Source organism: Saccostrea echinata, unplaced genomic scaffold, assembly GCF_033153115.1.
Source record: "Saccostrea echinata isolate AGI-Se365-2 ecotype Australia unplaced genomic scaffold, CSIRO_AGI_Sech_v1 ptg000034l, whole genome shotgun sequence".
Lineage (NCBI taxonomy): Eukaryota > Metazoa > Mollusca > Bivalvia > Ostreida > Ostreidae > Saccostrea > Saccostrea echinata.
In genome coordinates, this window is record NW_026889783.1 from 2028365 (window position 1) to 2046984 (window position 18620).

Below are 18620 nucleotides of genomic sequence, written 5' to 3' on the forward strand. Positions count from 1 at the left end.
GTGTAGTGTTTTAAAACATTATGATGAATGACATTTGATAAGACCATAACCTTCCATTCAAACAAAAAATTTTACCACTTCAGTGCACATCATTGTACTTAAAACATAGTCCTTGGTTGTCAAACGATTATGTTGTTCATGCTTAATTTTGAGTTGCTTCTCTACTGTCAATTGATGTATTGCTAATTTTTTACCAAACTCAATGAAGAATTTTGATGAATTGTATTTGTTGGGGTCAATTTTTAGCTCACCTCGACGAAGCCAAGATGAACTTATGCTGTACCCTCGGCATTGGCGTCGGCGTTAGCGTCAGTGTCTTGGTTAAAGTTTAAGGAGCAAGTCCATTCCCAAGTAACTATAAGCCCTACCTGGACCAAACTTGCAAGGATGATGCATCTAGGGATGGACACTACAACACTTGCTTTGGATGCTGGATCTGACCTACATTTTCCAGATGAGTGACCAGGTAAAAGATTTTGGAGTAGCAGTATAGTTATGTGGCCTGTTATAATTAAACTTGCACAGATGATGCATTTAGGGATGAACACTTCCAGACTTGCATTGGATGTTTGAACTGACAGACATTTTGTTGATTTTAAGTGACCAGGTTAAAATTTTTGGAGCAGTTTCATTTCCAAGTAACTATAAGTCCTAGTTAAACCAAAGTTGCATAGGTATTGATTTCAGGATGCACACTAACTATAGAAAAAAAATATGATGTGAGATTTGCCTTACTTATAGATACCATTCGTCGAGGTGAGCTTAGTATTTATCTTTGATTACCTATGTTTAGAGAACAATCTAAAGTCTGTCTGGTAATTTGATGTTTTTAATTAGATACCAATTAGCAAGTTCAAATTAACTGAGAAATATCCATCTAGTCTTGTTATTCATTTTTTACTTGTAGAATTCAGTACGGCATGTACTGTCCCTTCAAAGCTGCTTTATGAAGGTTCCACAACTTGAGGATGCATCTCAAAAGGGTTCATTTTGGAGGCTAGATGTTGAAAAGCTATCATATGATAAGTTGAGAAGACTGCAAGAGAAGTTAGTACGACGCCGCAAACCACTTACTAAAAGGTTTTATATTATTATGATTATATAACATCATGAGGGTTGTCCATAAAGGTCGTGGACAGTGATGTTTTTGTTAAACTGAGTTATTCTTATTGTATACCAAAATATTTGTTATGAAAAACCAAGTCAGAATAATTTGGTTTTGATTGTTTGAACTTAATGATTTTTTAAAAATCGGGGTCTTTAAAGGTTGAAGATAGTGTGCACGGCCCAGGGGTAAAATGCCATAAACTTTAAAATAAAGCTATCATCATTTTCTGACATCTTAAGTATCGCTTATTGTACAGATAGTGAAAATTTAAAAAAAAAACCCTGCAAGAAATATGTTTCAAAAATTGACAGAAAAAGCGATGTCGCTCATCTGAACGGAACAACTTCGAATCATAAAATTATGATTTAATGTGGTCAGAGACAAAAAAAATTATTCAAACAACTTGAACTTATTGGAATATATTTAGTTAGTTGTTTTGAAAGTAGAATATATGATTTTTGAACGGTGTATACAATTTTGGAGACACTACAAGAAGTGGAAAATCACTGTTACTAGTATTGGATAAAAAAAGAAAGGATATCCCTTATTCATGACATTGTTATAAATCTAGCACAATGTCAGACTAGGCTGCACAGCTTGTGTATAAGAAGTGTTTAAACTGATGACGCTCGTAAATTATTGTGTATTGAATGATGTGAAATTTAAAAATTAAATCAATAATGTTCCATACATCAATAATATTGCACACGTTTGGCAGTGTGGCATAAAAATGAAAAGAAAATTTAGACTGTATCGAAGAACGTAATAGAAATTCAAAATCCATTTTCAGCTCAGCTGAGCCAAAGGCTCAAGTGAGCTTTTCTGTCAAAATTTGTCCGTTGTCTGTCTTCGTTGTCATTGGCGTTGTTGTTGTTGTCGTAAACTTTTCACATTTTCATCTTCTTCTCCAGAACTACTTGGCCAATTTCAACCAAACTTGGCACAGAGTATCCTTGGGTGAAGGGGATTCAAGTTTGTTCAAATGAAGGGCCACGCCTTCTTCCAAGGGGAAATAATTGCGAATTCATGAAAAATTTATGGCATCTTTCAAAAATCTGCTTCTCAAGAACCTTTGTGTTAGAAAATATGAAACTTATTTGGAAGCATCTTCAGGTAGTGTAGATTCAGGTTTGTTCAAATCATGACCCCCAAGGGTAGGGTGGGGCCACAGTGGGCGATCAAATTTTTACATAGGAATCCATAGGGAAAATCTTCCAAAATTTCCTTCACAAGAACAGCAAAGCCTTGATTGGTCATATTTATATGGAAGCATCCTCAGGTAGTGTAGATTCAAGTTTGTTCAAATCATGACCCCCAAGGGTAGGGTGGGGTCACAGTGGGTGATCAAAGTTTTACATAGGAATATAGAGGGAAAATATTCAAAAATCTTCTTCTCAAGAACAGCAAAGCTATGATTGGTCATATTTATATGGAAGCATTCTCAGGTGGTGTAGATTCAAATTTGTTCAAATCATGACCCCTAGGGGTAGGGTGGGCCACAATGGACAATCAAAGTTTTACATAGGAATATGTAGTATAAATCTTAAAAAATCTTCTCAAGAACAGCAAAGCCATGATTGGTCATATTTATGTGGAAGCATCCTCAGATAGTGTAGATTCAAGTTTGATCAAATCATGACCCTCAGGGGTAGGTAGGGGCTACAATGAAAGTTTAAACTTGTAGGAAAAAAGTCACAGTAAGTCCGAAAAAAATATGTAAGCATCCTAAGTTAGTGTAAATTCAATTTTGTTAAAATCATACCCCCTCCCTTTTAGGGGTAGGTCGGGACCACTTATGCACTTAAGCATTGCAATACTAAACTGATGTTTGCTTTTTTCCTAGCCACAGTGCTCAGGTGAGTGATGTGGCCCCTGGGCCTCTTGTTTTTAATGTTATCATGAAATTAGCTTTACGTCAGTCTGGGCCGTGCGGCTTGTATATTCAAAGTATTTACACCTTTAACGTTCATAAAATAGTGTGTATTATTAATTCCCTACCGGTGAAATCGGTGGGGACTATAGGTTTCCTCTGAGTCTGTCCGTCCGTCTGTCTAGCTGTCTGTCTGTCCATCTGTCTGTCTAGCTGTCCCTATGTCAGTCTGTCCCACTCGGTTTTCTGCACCTTTTTTCTAAACGCTTGCAGATATTGAGTTGATTTTTGGTATACGAGTGTATCTTAATGAGTTACAGATCACGTTTGCATTTTGTTCCACTTAAATGATTTTTGATGGAATTATGACCTTTTCAATTTTTCAGGGTTTTCCGAAAATTTTTTTCTAAACGCTTGAAGATATTGAGCTGATTTTTGGCATGTGACTTTACCATGATGAGTTATAGATCAAGTTCGCATTTCATCCCGCTTCATTGATTTTTGATGGAATTGTGGCATTTTCAATTTTTAACGGGAACCAAATTACACTTGCCAGTAGGGGACTAGTATTGCTAATGCAATACTCTCAGAATGCTTGTTTTAATTTTAATATTTTTATTAAGTCATGGTTTCTATTAAATTTATTATTGTACATGTCTGCCAGTGCGGTCATTATTAAGAAAATTATAGCATTTGTCCACAAACTTTATGGACAACCCTTTTATATACTGAAAGGAAAAAGAAATGCAGGGTAAACTTTTGAGGTGAAATAATGTTATTTTTTCTTGTGTATTTTCCTTTATTCTTAACTAACATTTAAAATCATCTTTCATGAAAATGTAACCAAAATCTCATTTGATTTTGCTTTATAATTCATGAGTTATTGCAACTCATATGATGATATCCCCCAAAAATCTCATTATCTTCAATGCTTCACTCATGCATCTGTCTGAGCCTTGATTTGCCTTTGCATGGAGTTCATCAGTGTGTTTATCCTTCAAACAGGGATATTATTCAACCCTTTCCACAAGGCAGCCCTTAGTTGAAAGAGACCAGCTTGGGCATTTCGAACCCTATCATCCACTTAGTCCCAAAGATGTTCAATGAGAAAAAGTTGGACTTTACGGAGACCAGTCGAGTAGATAAATGTGATTGTTTGTGAGAAAGTCTTGACAAAACCTTGCTACATTGTACCTGGGGTAAACACCGAAAAAAAATTAGGCAAACGACACACACATGCGCCAGTGAGAGGAACATCAACATAAAGTTGGCAAGCTCAAAAAACAAAATTGCGCAATCGATTTCTTTCAGTTTTCGGGTGAATGTTATGATTGTGATAGCCTACTGTATCTAAAGCAGTTTTAGTTGAAGTAAAGTTGCAATTAAACAGGTGGAAAGATGAATAACCCAACCTTGATGTGGCTCTGTTTTGCATCAACGTCATCAACACGGTTGATTGGAAACCATTCCAGAACCTCTATGACAATGGGTAAAACTATCTTTGGGGAAAATTTTCAAGAAACTTCACAGTAACCCGTTGTTGCCTTTTTCCATACTTAGGCAATGTAATAGCCAGACCCCATGGAACTTTGGTAAATTGTACCATGATTGCAAGAAATTCATCTGTTAATATCGAAAAACAATGTGTATACCTTAAGTGCATCAAATGGCACAAGAAGTGTTGACAAATTTGTTGTCATCAATTTGCACGTGTTTTTGGCTTTTTACCTATGTGACGTCATACATTCTACAGTTGAGTAATTCTGAACACTGATTTTAGTGCACAGTAACCAAGATTCTCATTAGGCCAGTTTTTGTAATTTTCAGTGATGCAGTCAAAACATTTTCGCATATTAAGTTACCCTGCGTTTCTTTTTCCTTTCAGTATATATTAGTTTTTGTCTCACAACCAAAATGTAGGTTACTGTGGCCTCATTTTGTGAAAGAAAATATTTTAGATTATTTGTTATTTTATGAATTTCCAGGTCACTTCCTACCTCTTCCAATCACACAGTTAGAACCTTCAAACTTATTAATAAAAAGTTATGTGGAAAAAAGAATCCAAGTTCAAAGGGATTGGAGGGTGACAGTCAACCAGCCCCGCTGTTGACAGCAGGTACTGTGATCTTCTACATGCTCTAGAGCTCAAAAATTTGTATGTAGAGAGAAATCAAGTAAATTGTCATACATGTACAGTGTATTTGCTATTTTGAAGCACATGTTTCACTATAAAGCAACATTTGTTTGTGAAACACTGATGCCCCTGTATGGCAACTTATAGCAAAGGTTAAACTTTCTCAGATGCAAATCAAATATGATGGTGCACAAAGTAAGGTCTTGTACCAAAGAATATACCTGTGAAATATGAAAGCCCTTGCAGCAACCATTAAAAAGATGTAGAAAAGGTAAAAGTTTTTCAAAAGTAAGTCAAACATCAAGGTCATGGTCAAATGGTCAAAATTAATGGTGCCCAAGGAAAGGCCTTCTCAAAAGAAATGCACATGTGAAATATGAAAGCCCTTGCACCAACCGTTTAAAAGATATGGCCAAGGTTAAAGTTTTTCAAAAGTAGGTCAAACTCCAAGGTCAAAGTCAATGGGCTCTAATTGTTGGTATCTAAAGGAAGGACTTGTCACAAGAATTATACCTGTGAAAAATGAAAGCCCTAGCACCAACTGTTCAAAAGTTATGGCCAAGGTTAAAATTTTCCAAAAATAGGTCAAACTCCAAGGTTAAGGTCAATGGGTCAAAGTTGTTGGTATCCAAAAGAAGGTCTTGTCACAAGGATTACATATGTGAAGAATGAAAGACCTAGCACCAACCATTTAAAAGATACGGCCAATGATAAAGTTTTTCAAAAGTAGGTCAAACTCATAGGTCAAGGTCAAAGGGTCAAAGTTGTTGGTATTCAAAGGAAGGTCTTGTCACAAGTGAAGAATGAAAGCCATAGCTTTAACCGTTCAAAAGTTAAAGCCAATGTTAAAGTTTTTCAAAAGTAGGTCAAACTCCAAGGTCAAGGTCAAAGTTGTTGGTATCCAACGGAAGGTCTTGTCACAAGGAATACACATGTGAAGTATGAAAGCCCTAGCGCCAACTCTTTAAAAGTTATGGCCAAGGTTAATTTTGTAAAACTGGTTCAAACTCTAAGGTCAAGGTCAAAAGGTCAAATATGATGGAACCCAAAGAAAGGTCTTGTCACAAGGAATACACGTGAAATATGAAAGGTATAGTTTCAACCAATCAAAAGTTATGAGCAATGTTAAAAGTTTTTGCGGACAAACAGACAGCTAGACAGACAGACGGAGGACAGGGCAAAAACTATATACCCCTGAGTCTTTGATACTGGCATATAAAAATGTTAAATGTACCATTATTACCCATTACACCCAGGGTCCAAGATATTGCATATCTCAGAACTATGATATATCTCTATATCTGATACCGTAAATCTGGAAATTTTTATGTCGATTTATTTTTGAGAATTTGGGTCAAAAAGCTGTTGATTAATTTTTACGTTTCAAAATTTTGCGAATTGTCTTTGGTGCTAAAATTAAAAAAGAGCTTAAAAATTTTCATAACAGTTGATAAGTTATGCATGTACATGTACATACAATAAATCACGCACATACATACAATATTAAACGATGCCAATGTTCAATAATCAGATTATAAATTACGCATGTACATACAGTAAATTATGCATGTACATACAATATTAATTGATGCCAACATTCAAAAATCAAATAAAAATATAATAAGAGATAATACATCTAAACTGTTTAAAGTTTTCTACACTTTATTAAATCAATTCTCGTTAACAATCTGTCGTAAACACTTGTTCACCGGGTTAAAAATAGACACCAGCTGTCAGAAAAAAATTTGTTTACATTTTTTGTTGCTGATTTATTTTTAAGAAAAATATTTTTGCGTATGCACTGCATGCGCAAATTTTCTAAAAATTTATCTACAGTAAAAATTTCCAGATTTACGGTATTTGTTTATCTGCTCATGGACTCATAATTGTGTGGAAACCACAAAGTCATTGACCATAATTTATTAATTTTTGGCAAATAAACTTTTCCATACAAGGATATAGGTGTCTGTTCACCAAGCTTATGATATATGGCATGCATGTACTATTAGTTACACTATTATAGTCATCTAGTATCTTGTGATTGGATGTTGGATAATTTCTGATCATGATTAAAACAAAAATTGAATCTACACTACCTGAGTATGCTTCTGTATTAATTAGGGATGTCAACGAGTACCTGGTTAACCGGGTACTCGATCGAACGTCCGAGTATCGAATACTAAATTCGGTACTCGGTTACTCGGATGTATATTTTTTCGTATTTCAAAGTGCAAATATTTATTAAAAACTTTTATCTAAATATGCACTGTCCATGTCCATACAGTAATGAGCGTCACCTCCACCAGTTAATACCCGTTATCGCTTGTGGCTGTGTACATGGATACATAGTAATTACCGTGACCAATCACCTGACACTGAACACAGCTGTCCTCATCTCTTGTGGCCTTAATTTTTGGATGGCTTCAATTATTTGATTTCAATGTTTCAATCGTTTAATTAGATACATTAATTATCCTTAGATTATTTAATTAGCATACTGTAGCGAAATCGGACATACCTAGAAATACCGCTACCAATTCAAAAGTGGAGAAATGTTTAAAAATAACCGAAGATTTAAAAAAAAATGTTAAAAGTCAGCTGTGTGTAGAAAATTAAGCATATACTGGGGGGGGGGGGGGGGGGAGGAGGGGGCAATATATATTTAAGGAATCACTGTCTAGTTTTTTAGGAAGAGGAAATCGTCATATTTAATTTTCAGATTTATCACCCCAAAAAAAAAAAATTTGGAAATGTCAATAATATACGACACTCGATCACACCAACGTTATTCTTTTTCGCTAGTCTAATCATTACTAAGTTGCATCCTTCTTTCCGTTGATCAAAATGTTTTCCTAAACAAGAACTTTAAACTTATGCATTAATTTTGTAGTCATTGGTCATGTCTTTTGTGTTTGTTTGATACATAAATTAAGTACCAAATATCATTTTCGTTGGTCTCGAAGATAAGAACTACTAAATTGTTTGTAGCATATAATATGTATGTACATATTTAATATATATAACACTGAAAGAATCAAATAGTTTTATATATGTAGGTCTATATATGTATATATATAATGTAGCAAGTCTATTGAAATTATTATATATAACTTTTCATTTTATATATTTCATGTCATACTATCTGTTGTGCCATATGGCATACGGAAAATAAAGAATTGAATTGTACATGCATTAAAAACGAAAGAAAACATCGATGGGGTATACAGGTGACCGTTTCACTAACAGATCGTAGCTCGTAAACGTGGACGTAAATGTGAACGTAGCACGTAAGTGCGTTTCACTAAGAGTTACGATTTGCGAGTTACGATTAAAGTTGATCGTAAGTCTACGAGTAGTCAGGGGCACTCTTAAGATACTTACGTGCAAGTAATTTCATGAAAAAAAGCAACACAAAACAGAAATATAAGCAAGATTCCAAAAGATTGTCACTTTTACTTTCCTACTGTCTGCTTTCCTTGCAAGTAAATTGTGAAGACCGAGTCCGATCTTAAATACACGCTAAAACATACTTGCAATGAAAAAAATGCGTTAAAAGTTTAATATTTCTTTTTTGAGCTTATCTATTTACAGTTTTTATTTCAAAATAATACTCGTGTATTCTATAATGAAACCCTGTGCATATTCAATCATAATGGCATTTTTATTTTTTCTTTATTTAGTTGCTCTCTGAGAAGTGGTTGAAGCAGAAAAACTATCGAAATAATACATATTAATATAGGCAGGGATCTATATACTAAGTATATACGTCCATGATAGAAGTAATTCATTTTTAAAAATACTTTGACAAACCTGCATATGGGGAGTATCGACAATATTTTAAAAAAAAAAAAAACAATATTATTTAAAAAATTCAATAATGAAAGTAGAATTAAATAAATAAACATACCGATTTTAAAAATGATTAGCTTTTGGACAGAAACAGGAAACAAGGCAGAGGATCGTTTAAAGTTCTAAACATTCGGAAAACTTTGTTTTCAAATGTTTAGATATACATGTACGAGTGTGTCATAAATTTGCAATTTTAGCTTGAAGTAAAATGGAACGTTATATACCATCGTGGACTATACTTGTTAATTATAAGACATAAAATGCAAGAATAAATTTAGATAATTGATATGTATAATTTGATCCCGGTGAAAAAGGAACTTTCATTTAATATATATTATAAATATAGATATATACTTTTATTAGTAAACGATTTTTCCATTAATTAATTGTCCTTTTATTTCTTTTTGAAGACTGAGAAAAATTCATGGTGATTTTTTTTTAGTTATGATCTTTTCCTTTCTTTACGGTTCTTTTTTTTCTTTCTTTCTCTTCAACAAATACACCTCCTCAGTCAGAAGAGTTCCAATAAGTTGGTCGTAACTCGCTTATCGTAAGTGCTACGTCTACGACGTGTTTTGTGAAACGCTCGTATACATTCACGTAAAATAATCGTAAACGTAATCGTACATTTACGATCTACGATTTATTAGTGAAACGGTCGCCAGGTCTGTAAATCAACAAACTTTTACATGTAAACACACTTTTTCCGAGTACCTGGGTACTCGATCGGAAAATCGCCCGAGTAACCGATTATCAAATATTGACCGATTTGACATCCCTAGTATTAATATTACTAATCATGACAATTTGCTGTTCTTGAGAAGATGTTTTTTAGATAGTTCCCATATATTCCAATGTACAGTTTGATCCCCTGTTGTAGCCCCCAGGGGTCATGATTTGAACAAACTTGAATCTACATGTACACTCCCTGAGGATGCTTCTATATTTAATTCAATATACAAATGTATTACTAATCATGGCTTTGCTGTTCTTGAGGAGAAGATTTTGGAAGATATTTCCTTCATGCTCCTTTGTAAAACTTTGATCCCCTGTTGTGGCCTCACCCTAGCCCCAGGGATCATGATTTGAAAAAAATTGAATCTACACATGTAATGAAGGTTTCACATAAGTTTCAACTTTTCTGGCCCAGTGGTTTTTTAAGAAGAAGATTTTTGAAAGATGCCATTTAATTTTCACTAATTCAAAATTATCTCCCCTTGAAAGAGGGCATGGCCCTTTATTTGAACAAACTTTAATTCCCTTCACCCAAGGATGCTTTGTGACAATTTTGGTTAAAATTGGTCTAGTGAATATGGAGAAGAAGATGAAAATGTGAAAAGTTAACGACAATAACAACGACAGACAGTCGCCAAATTTTGATCAGAAAAGCTAAGTTAAGCCATTGGCAGATAAATTTGGATAAATAAATAAATAATTTAATCAAAGAAATACTGTCATTGTGAAAGTTTGAGGATTTCAGTATTTTAGAAATATGATGAATAGAAAGTTTGATGGTTTAGTAGTATTTGATGTTGCTCTTTGAAAAGAATTTAAGTTGATGATGTAAAAGGATAAGATAATGAAAAGTGATCAATCTCATAATCCAGTATAAAATATGAATCATGAACAAGACAAAAAACATAGACCCCTGGAAATACCAGAGGTGGAATCAGGTGCCTAGGAGGAGTAAGCATCCCCAGTCGACTGGTCACACCTATCGTGAGCCCTCTGTATTGATCAGATAAATGGAGTAATCCAAAGTCAAACTGGTATAAAAGCAATGGCTTAACGAGGCTGAGTCTAATTATTTCTACCCTAGAGATTTTGATAAATTTTCTTGAATTAATTTTTACTATTACTGGTATATTTGTTGTTTTAAGAATAAAAAAATCAAATGTTTACCGTCCCAATTTCTTAAGGGGCCATCTCAAAAGTTGTCAAATTTTACTTTTGGACCCTATGGGAATTTGTTGGAAAAGCGCCAAATTATCACGTTTTTCCCATATTTTTTGTATTTCTGCTCTAGAGATTTTTTTTCAGCCAAGTACATGAAAGTTATTGTAAAAAGTCACTAAATTGTGAAATTTCAAAAAAGTTGACCATCTAGGTTGGTCTAGGAATAAATTACAAAGTTTATTTTTTCAATGCCCTGTACCTCTAAAATTGCCATATTGTGGTATAAATATATATTGGTGCAGATGAATTATTGGTGCAGATGAATTATTTTGGTAAAAAATAGAATTGTTTAGATTGCTAGTATGTTTCTTTTGATGTTCTGTCAACAGTTTTTAGTATAATATCCATGTATGTCTTGAACATGCAAGCAAGTCGTGTCATTCTTCAACGTCATGCATTGCTTACAAAATAGGAAAACAGTGACGTTGTTAGAGCCATTTCATTGTTTTTTCCTAATTATTGTCGTAAAATTCCTTTTTCAGACCAGTAGGCATTACAGATAATGTTAATTATTATACCCCCCCCAAACGAAGTTTAGGGGGGGTATATTGGAATCAGCTTGTCCGTCTGTCTGTCCGTCTGTCTGTAGACGAGATTTTGTCCGGACCATTTCTTGGAAACTGTTGCAAGGATTTGTCTGAAAATTTGTACACTTATTCTTTGCCATATGAAGGTGTGCACCTGGTATTTTCATGATGATTGGATAATTTTTTTGCATTTTACAGGTGTTTTTTTAATTTTTATTATGTGGTTTTGTCTGGATCTGTTCCCAGAGACTATTGCATAGATTTGTATGAAAATTTGTACACTTATTATTTACCATATGAAGATGTGCACCTGGTATTTTCAACATTATTTGATAATTTTTCTGCATTTTACAGGTGTTTTCTTTTTTCATTTTTATTGACTTAGTCATTTCGGGTTCATGTCTAAGGTTTGAGACATAGGATCTAGAACATCTGTACAAAAATGTGAACTACAGCTTAAAACTACTCATTAGAACTAAAAAAAAAAATCACAAAGTATTAAAAACAGTTTTTACATTACACAGCAGATAGTGTAAATCCATTTGTCCCTTGGGAGTAATGAGTGGACATGCATCCAGTTAAAGATTAATTAATGAGTTCAGTGTGGGAAGCTGTTAGGGCATCTCTGATCAAGCAGGTCTTATCTATATCTCCTGGGAAATGGGCAGAAAGAAATAAAGATCTCTGTTGTCTAAGTCTCTTAATTGTAATTTATGTCTGTCAAAATACATTATTTTTATATAAAATACTTTTATTTTTAAAATGAGTTTGATATAAAGGTATTAAGATCAATTTGATTTTGTATAATTAATTATGATATTTTTTTTTCAACAATCAATCTGCAGAGTGTCATGTCTCACAAAGATGACAAATGCAAACTATTTTTTCAATGTAATAAAAAAACACTGTAATTACTAGTATTGATGTTTTATTAGGCTGCACCTTAGTTTCATTCATTGAAAAAAATATATAATGAGTAATTAAATTTTCACTCTAAATGTTTAAACAAATTGTGAACACCTCTCACATCTAGAAAACATAAATGATTTGGTACCTTCTCTGAAAAACCCAGCGGGGGGTATTTGTCCCTTTTGGACAGTTCTAGTTTTGTATTAAAATCAAAATATTTGGGAAAGGTGTACTGTCGCATATATGACTGCATGAAATTAAAAAGCTGCACAAAGTCATGCGCTCTTGAATTAGACTCAGCCTCGTTAACAATTGGTGAGAAACATGTCGGTCTTATACGACCCAGCAATTCAAATATAGGTTGTATTTACAAACATGGTTATTATAATTGTCACTTTCATCAACATTATCAAATCATCAGAGTTTCAATGTATACAACATTTACTTTTTGTGTTAAATGCAAAAAGACTTGTTTCACAACATATGCCTCACCATGTCCCTTCTTCACCTTTGATGTTATAACTATAGACTGTTATAACCCCCTATATTAACCAGGGATGGGGTAATTGAAAAAAGTAATTGTAATTGACTGTAATTAATTACATTTTTTGAAGTAATTTGTAATTGAACATTTTTTCAATTACTTGTAATTGTAATTTAATTAATTACACTGAAAAAATACCATGTAATTTCAATTACTTTTTCAATTACATTCAATTACTTTATATAATACACATTCATGATATATTCATGATATATCGTCACCACTACCTCCCCATTTTACTGGTTTTTATTCTATTGTTAAACATATCCTCAATCCTTCATTTATACAAAATCTTAGGTTAATGCTTACAAAATAATTAAATGATTGGCTTGATAATAATAAACTAGTTTCTTTCTAATCATTATGTAAATTTTGAATTTTTTGATCTATGTTTATAAATATGAATTTTGAACCACCTATCTTAGGTCTATTCAGCTATGAAACACACATTTATTATATTTCAATCTTTGTTGTTTGATCAATAATAAAGAAAAAGAAGGCATGTGTCATTAATTAAGTTCTCTCTTGTTGGGAAGAGATAATTGCCCTCCAAATCACAGCTTTAAATTGCAATCAAAACAAATCAACTCCTCTAAAGAGATATTCATTCCATGATTTAGAAGACAAAGCCAATGAAGATAATTATTTCAATTTAAAATGCTCCGCTAGCTTTAGGAAAAAAAAAAAACCTTTCAATTTGATAATTATTTTAACATCTAAACAGATTTCTATGAATGAATTTTCTATCTGTACAATTCTGATTTATGAAGTAAAATTGTTCAACATAAATAGCAATTTAGGATGTTCAGGTTACCTTCAAAGGAAATATTTAATTTGAGGGGTTACAGTTGCGACTCATTTCACTCTACTAAAATACTCACTTTTAATCAAATATCATAAGCCATGCAATTTGTGTACATGTAGGTTTTGTGTGGTGGAAACTGCATCAAACTGATCTCGGATAGTTCTTTAAGGAGATTCTTATTGTTTTGTAAATAAATGTTATAAAATTTAATTAAACCAGAATGATACACAATGCCTCTAGCATATTATTTCTAGTACTGTTTGTGCAGAGGCTGAGCTTATATACAAATAAATGATGTTCTGTATATTCATTGACAAGGATTATAAAAATTTTCAAAAAATCAAAAATGTAATTTGTAATTTAATTAATTACTTTTGCAAAGTAATTGTAATTTAATTAATTACATGTCTTAGAAAGCCTGTAATTTAATTGTAATTTAATTGAAGAAAAAGTCAAAGTAATTGTAATTTAATTAATTACTTTTTAAAGTAATTGACCCCATCCCTGATACTAACAGACATACAGATGACATCACTGACTAAGGTTACATGTATAACTATAGACTGTTATAACCCCCTATACTAACAGACATACAGATGACATCACTGACTAAGGTTACATGTATAACTATAGACTGTTATAACCCCCTATACTAACAGACATACAGATAACATCACTGACTAAGGTTACATGTATAACTATAGACTGTTATAACCCCCTATACTAACAGACATACAGATGACATCACTGACTAAGGTTACATGTATAACTATAGACTGTTATAACCCCCTATACTAACAGACATACAGATGACATCACTGACTAAGGTTACATTCTATTTAATTAGAATGAAAATTTTATGTTTCAAAAGCAGTGTTTGAAATAACTGTGCCTCCGACCGCCCGAGACGCACAAATTTTACAGTGGGCGAATAAATTTGCATGTATTGACGCCAGGCTGGACGTGTTAAAATTTATGATAATAAAAATTCAGATATTTGATAAATTTCTTTCATATCAACTAATAGTATCAGTAGCAAAGTGTAACAAGCCAAGAGGAAGAATTCATCAGTCTATAGATTCTGGTTTGAAGTTATGGTGACCTGGTTCAAGTCACATAATCGTTAAAAACAAATTTATAAATGACGATTATTTTCTCGGGGTAGTAGATCTTTGGCAGGGCTGGCAACTTTTAGTAGCAGTCAGCCCTGCATGTCTGGCTTATTTTGCAGCGAGTTTCAAATACTGTTCAAAAGCTTTTGTATATATTGAAACAAACAAGATAAATAAATAAAAAAAGATGCACAATTATCTGTTTTAAAGAATCCCAATCTGATAATTTAAGTAATGTTTAAAGTTATATTTATAGACTCTGTTACATAGTTGGTCTGATTCTGTGGCCTTATGTTTTCTCGTTTCCTGTTATGTAGCATTACTAAGTATATGATTTTTTGATTGTGTTCAGGTTCTCCAGCCACCTCCTCTCAGAATTCTGCTTCCAAGTCTGCTATCCATCAACTGCCCACAGTCAACACAGTACCAGATATTGTCATATCTAATCCCACACCAATGATGCTTAATGGAACATCTGAAGTTCCCCTCCTTTCTGATGAATCACAGATGGAAATCAAAGAGCAAATCAATTCTTCGTTACAAGGTATTATACTTCACTTTGGAGTAAGGCACATATACTATAACAAGAAGACTTTCATTTATTGGAAGAAGGAAAAAAATGAGTTATGTCCAGTGCATGATGTTTTATCGATATTGTCAACATCGCTGTATATATACCTTTAAATTCATAACACACATTTACACATTGCTCCTCATTCAACTACCATCGTTAACTATTTCAGCATCCCAGTTTTGCATGACATCACGTCGACATTGTGTTAACATTGCTCTCTTATATTCTTAGATTACTTTGTCAATATAGCAGTGTTGGACAATGCCTTTGTTTATCTCTTTTGCAATGTTAAACGATATCGAGTGGACATCTTGTCAGCATTGCATTATTTTATTGTTTACATCGTTCACATTGTCGATATTGCAGTGTTAGGCGATATCGAGTCGACATCATGCCAACATTGCATTTTTCTTTTTTGCACATTTCACTTCATTGTCATTGCAATGTTGGACGACATCGAGTCAACATTGTGTTCTTGATTACATCATTCACATCGTCGACTTTGCAAAGTTGGATGATATCGAGTCGATATTGCTTCTATGTTGCAAACTGTTTTCTTGTTTACATCGTTCACATCGTCGACATTGCAATATTGGACGGTATCTAGTCCACATCATTTCAACGTTGCATTCTGTTTTCTTGTTTACATCGTTCACATCGTCAACATTGCAATATTGGACGGTATCTAGTCCACATCATTTCAACGTTGCATACTGTTTTCTTGTTTACATCGTTCACATCGTCGACATTGCAATATTGGACGGTATCTAGTCCACATCATTTCAACGTTGCATTCTGTTTTCTTGTTTACATCGTTCACATCGTAGACATTGCAATGTTGGATGATATTGAGTCCACTTCGTGTCAACATTGAATCCTTACATCGTTCACATCGTCTTTATCACAACGTTGGACGATGTAAACTCAAATCAACATTGTTTATATTGTGATGTCGATGTCGACGATGTCAACATAGTCATAGTGAATGAAAACAATGTAGACGATGTAATCATGATATCGTATCAACATTGTCGACATTACGATGTTGACAATGTCAACATAGAAATACTAGCAATGTAGATGGTATAAACACTGTATTGTGTCAACACTGTCTACATTGCGATGTCGACAATATTGAATTTATAAAGTGAACTGGACGTGAATGAAAAAAATGGGGACTTCAGTCTCTTGATGTTGCTATGTATGTCATTAATGCTTGCATTACTTTTAACACTGTGCTATTACATGAAACAATATAGTTTCTCCAGTGAAGAACAATTCAATAGATTTTGTAACTGTAAATTTTGAGTGATCTAATTTCACAGGAAAATTAGAAGCAACAGCAGAAGAACTCAAGCCGGTATTACTTGTTAAAAATCTTACCTTTGGGCAAAGTGAGAACATGGACATCATACAACAACCTGACCTGTCCCTCCCTGTGACTTCATCAGGTCCACAGACACTGACAGCTACCATATTTAGTCAGCCTGTTACATCACAAGAAGGGGAGAACACTCTGTTTCCTCAACTAACCCTGCCAAGTCTTGCTCCACAGCAACAGTCGCTGGTAAACTTTTTCAGATATTTTAAGATATTGAATACAGCAGTGCATAAAATTTCTTCACAGCTAGTTTTCCAAGTTCACAAATCTCACAAATCAAGCGATGAGAACTTTTTATACCCCTATCTTTTGATGAGCTGTCAACCTGGGCCCGGCTTTCCCATCCATCCATCCATCTTGTGTAAATTTAAAATTGTCTAAGAAATGACTGAAGTCATGGTGGGGCCACAATAGGAGTTCAGAGGCCCAGGGGTCAATTTAGACTTAAGGATAGGACTAAGTCTGTCATATATTGAATATGAATTACATATTTATTCTAGGAAGATCTTTTCACTCTTGGACATAGACAGGTACTTTAGTAATCTCTAGGCATATTATAGTAAAACATGCTTATTACGAAGTGCTAGGGACAGACAATTTTTGCCTCATTATAAAATGTAATTCATTATATCTGTTAAGTTCACAATACTTATTAAAACACAGTGAATGAAAATCACATTGCTATAATAAGTATAAATTCATTATATTAAGTGTGTTCGCTATAAGTGTGTTTTACTGTACATATATATATGATAGGAGGATAGATCAACAGATTAATTAAGCATTGTATGATTAATTTTTTTTAATAGGTTCCCAAAGTAACTGGAATTCCTGTAACTTTTAAATTAAGTAATCCAGATGAAGAATCCTTGGAAAATAATGACCAAGCTTCAGGACACATTGATGTCAATGAGATCATAATAGAAGTGAAAGAAGAGGAGACTGAGGAAAGTGAAGGAGAGTTTTACTAGAGCAAATCGTTGCCCTTGGTTCTGAAGCATGAAATAAACAGTGTTCATCTTTCAAGGGCAAGAAACACAATGACGCTTTCTTTACATTGTTGTATATAAGATGAATAAAGGTTAGGACTTGGCATTTATGAGTTATCCTGGGGGGGGGGGGGGGTTACCAGCCATACTGCTTAATTAATTTCTTCAGTCTGGAAATCAAATCAACCCTCCTCCTTTTCTGTATTGTCTAAATTATGTGCAATATGACTACAACAGAATTCATGATTGACTGTCAAACAGGTTTTAACTGAACATTAAGAAGTGTTTAGATGTCCATACATACGATGTTATGATTCTACTGTTACATGTGAAGACTTTTACCTTGTTATTGTTTTGATCATTCAATCAGTGACTTGCCTTTGATTCAGTGTAGCTTTTATTATAATTTTGTTGTTATTTTTAATTGTTGTTATATATTATGATTAAATATGAAATTTGTCATTTCGAAAAACTTTGATTTTCCATTAGATTTTTTTAGCTCACCTCGACGAAGTCGAGATGAGCTTATGCTATACCCCCGGCGTCGGCGTCGGTGTCGGCGTCGGCGTCGGCGTTAGCGTCGGCGTCCGAGGTTAAAGTTTTAGGAGCAAGTCCCATTCCCAAGTAACTATAAGCCCTACCTGGACCAAACTTGCATGGATGATGCATCTAGGGATGGACACTACCACACTTGCTTCGGATGCTGGATCTGACCTAGATTTTCCAGATGAGTGACCTGGTTAAAGTTTTAGGAGCAGGTCCATTCCTAATTAAGTAACTATAAGCCCTACCTGGACCAAACTTGCATGGATGATGCATCTAGGTATGGACACTACCACACTTGCTTCGGATGCTGGATCTG

General features: G+C 33.8%; 1 protein-coding gene across 1 annotated transcript in view; it reads left to right on the forward strand.

Moving 5' to 3' along the window:
• LOC133199365 (forkhead box protein K2-like) overlaps positions 1 to 17876 on the forward strand; it is a 30417-nt gene extending 12541 nt beyond the window's left edge. Inside the window, exons 4-8 of the mRNA XM_061335173.1 lie at positions 908 to 1080; positions 4964 to 5094; positions 15167 to 15358; positions 16714 to 16955; positions 17579 to 17876. Of these exons, the coding sequence (XP_061191157.1) occupies positions 908 to 1080; positions 4964 to 5094; positions 15167 to 15358; positions 16714 to 16955; positions 17579 to 17740 (900 nt within the window). The 3' untranslated portion in view covers positions 17741 to 17876. The remainder of the gene's footprint in view (positions 1 to 907; positions 1081 to 4963; positions 5095 to 15166; positions 15359 to 16713; positions 16956 to 17578) is intronic.
• Positions 17877 to 18620: the final 744 nt, after the last annotated feature.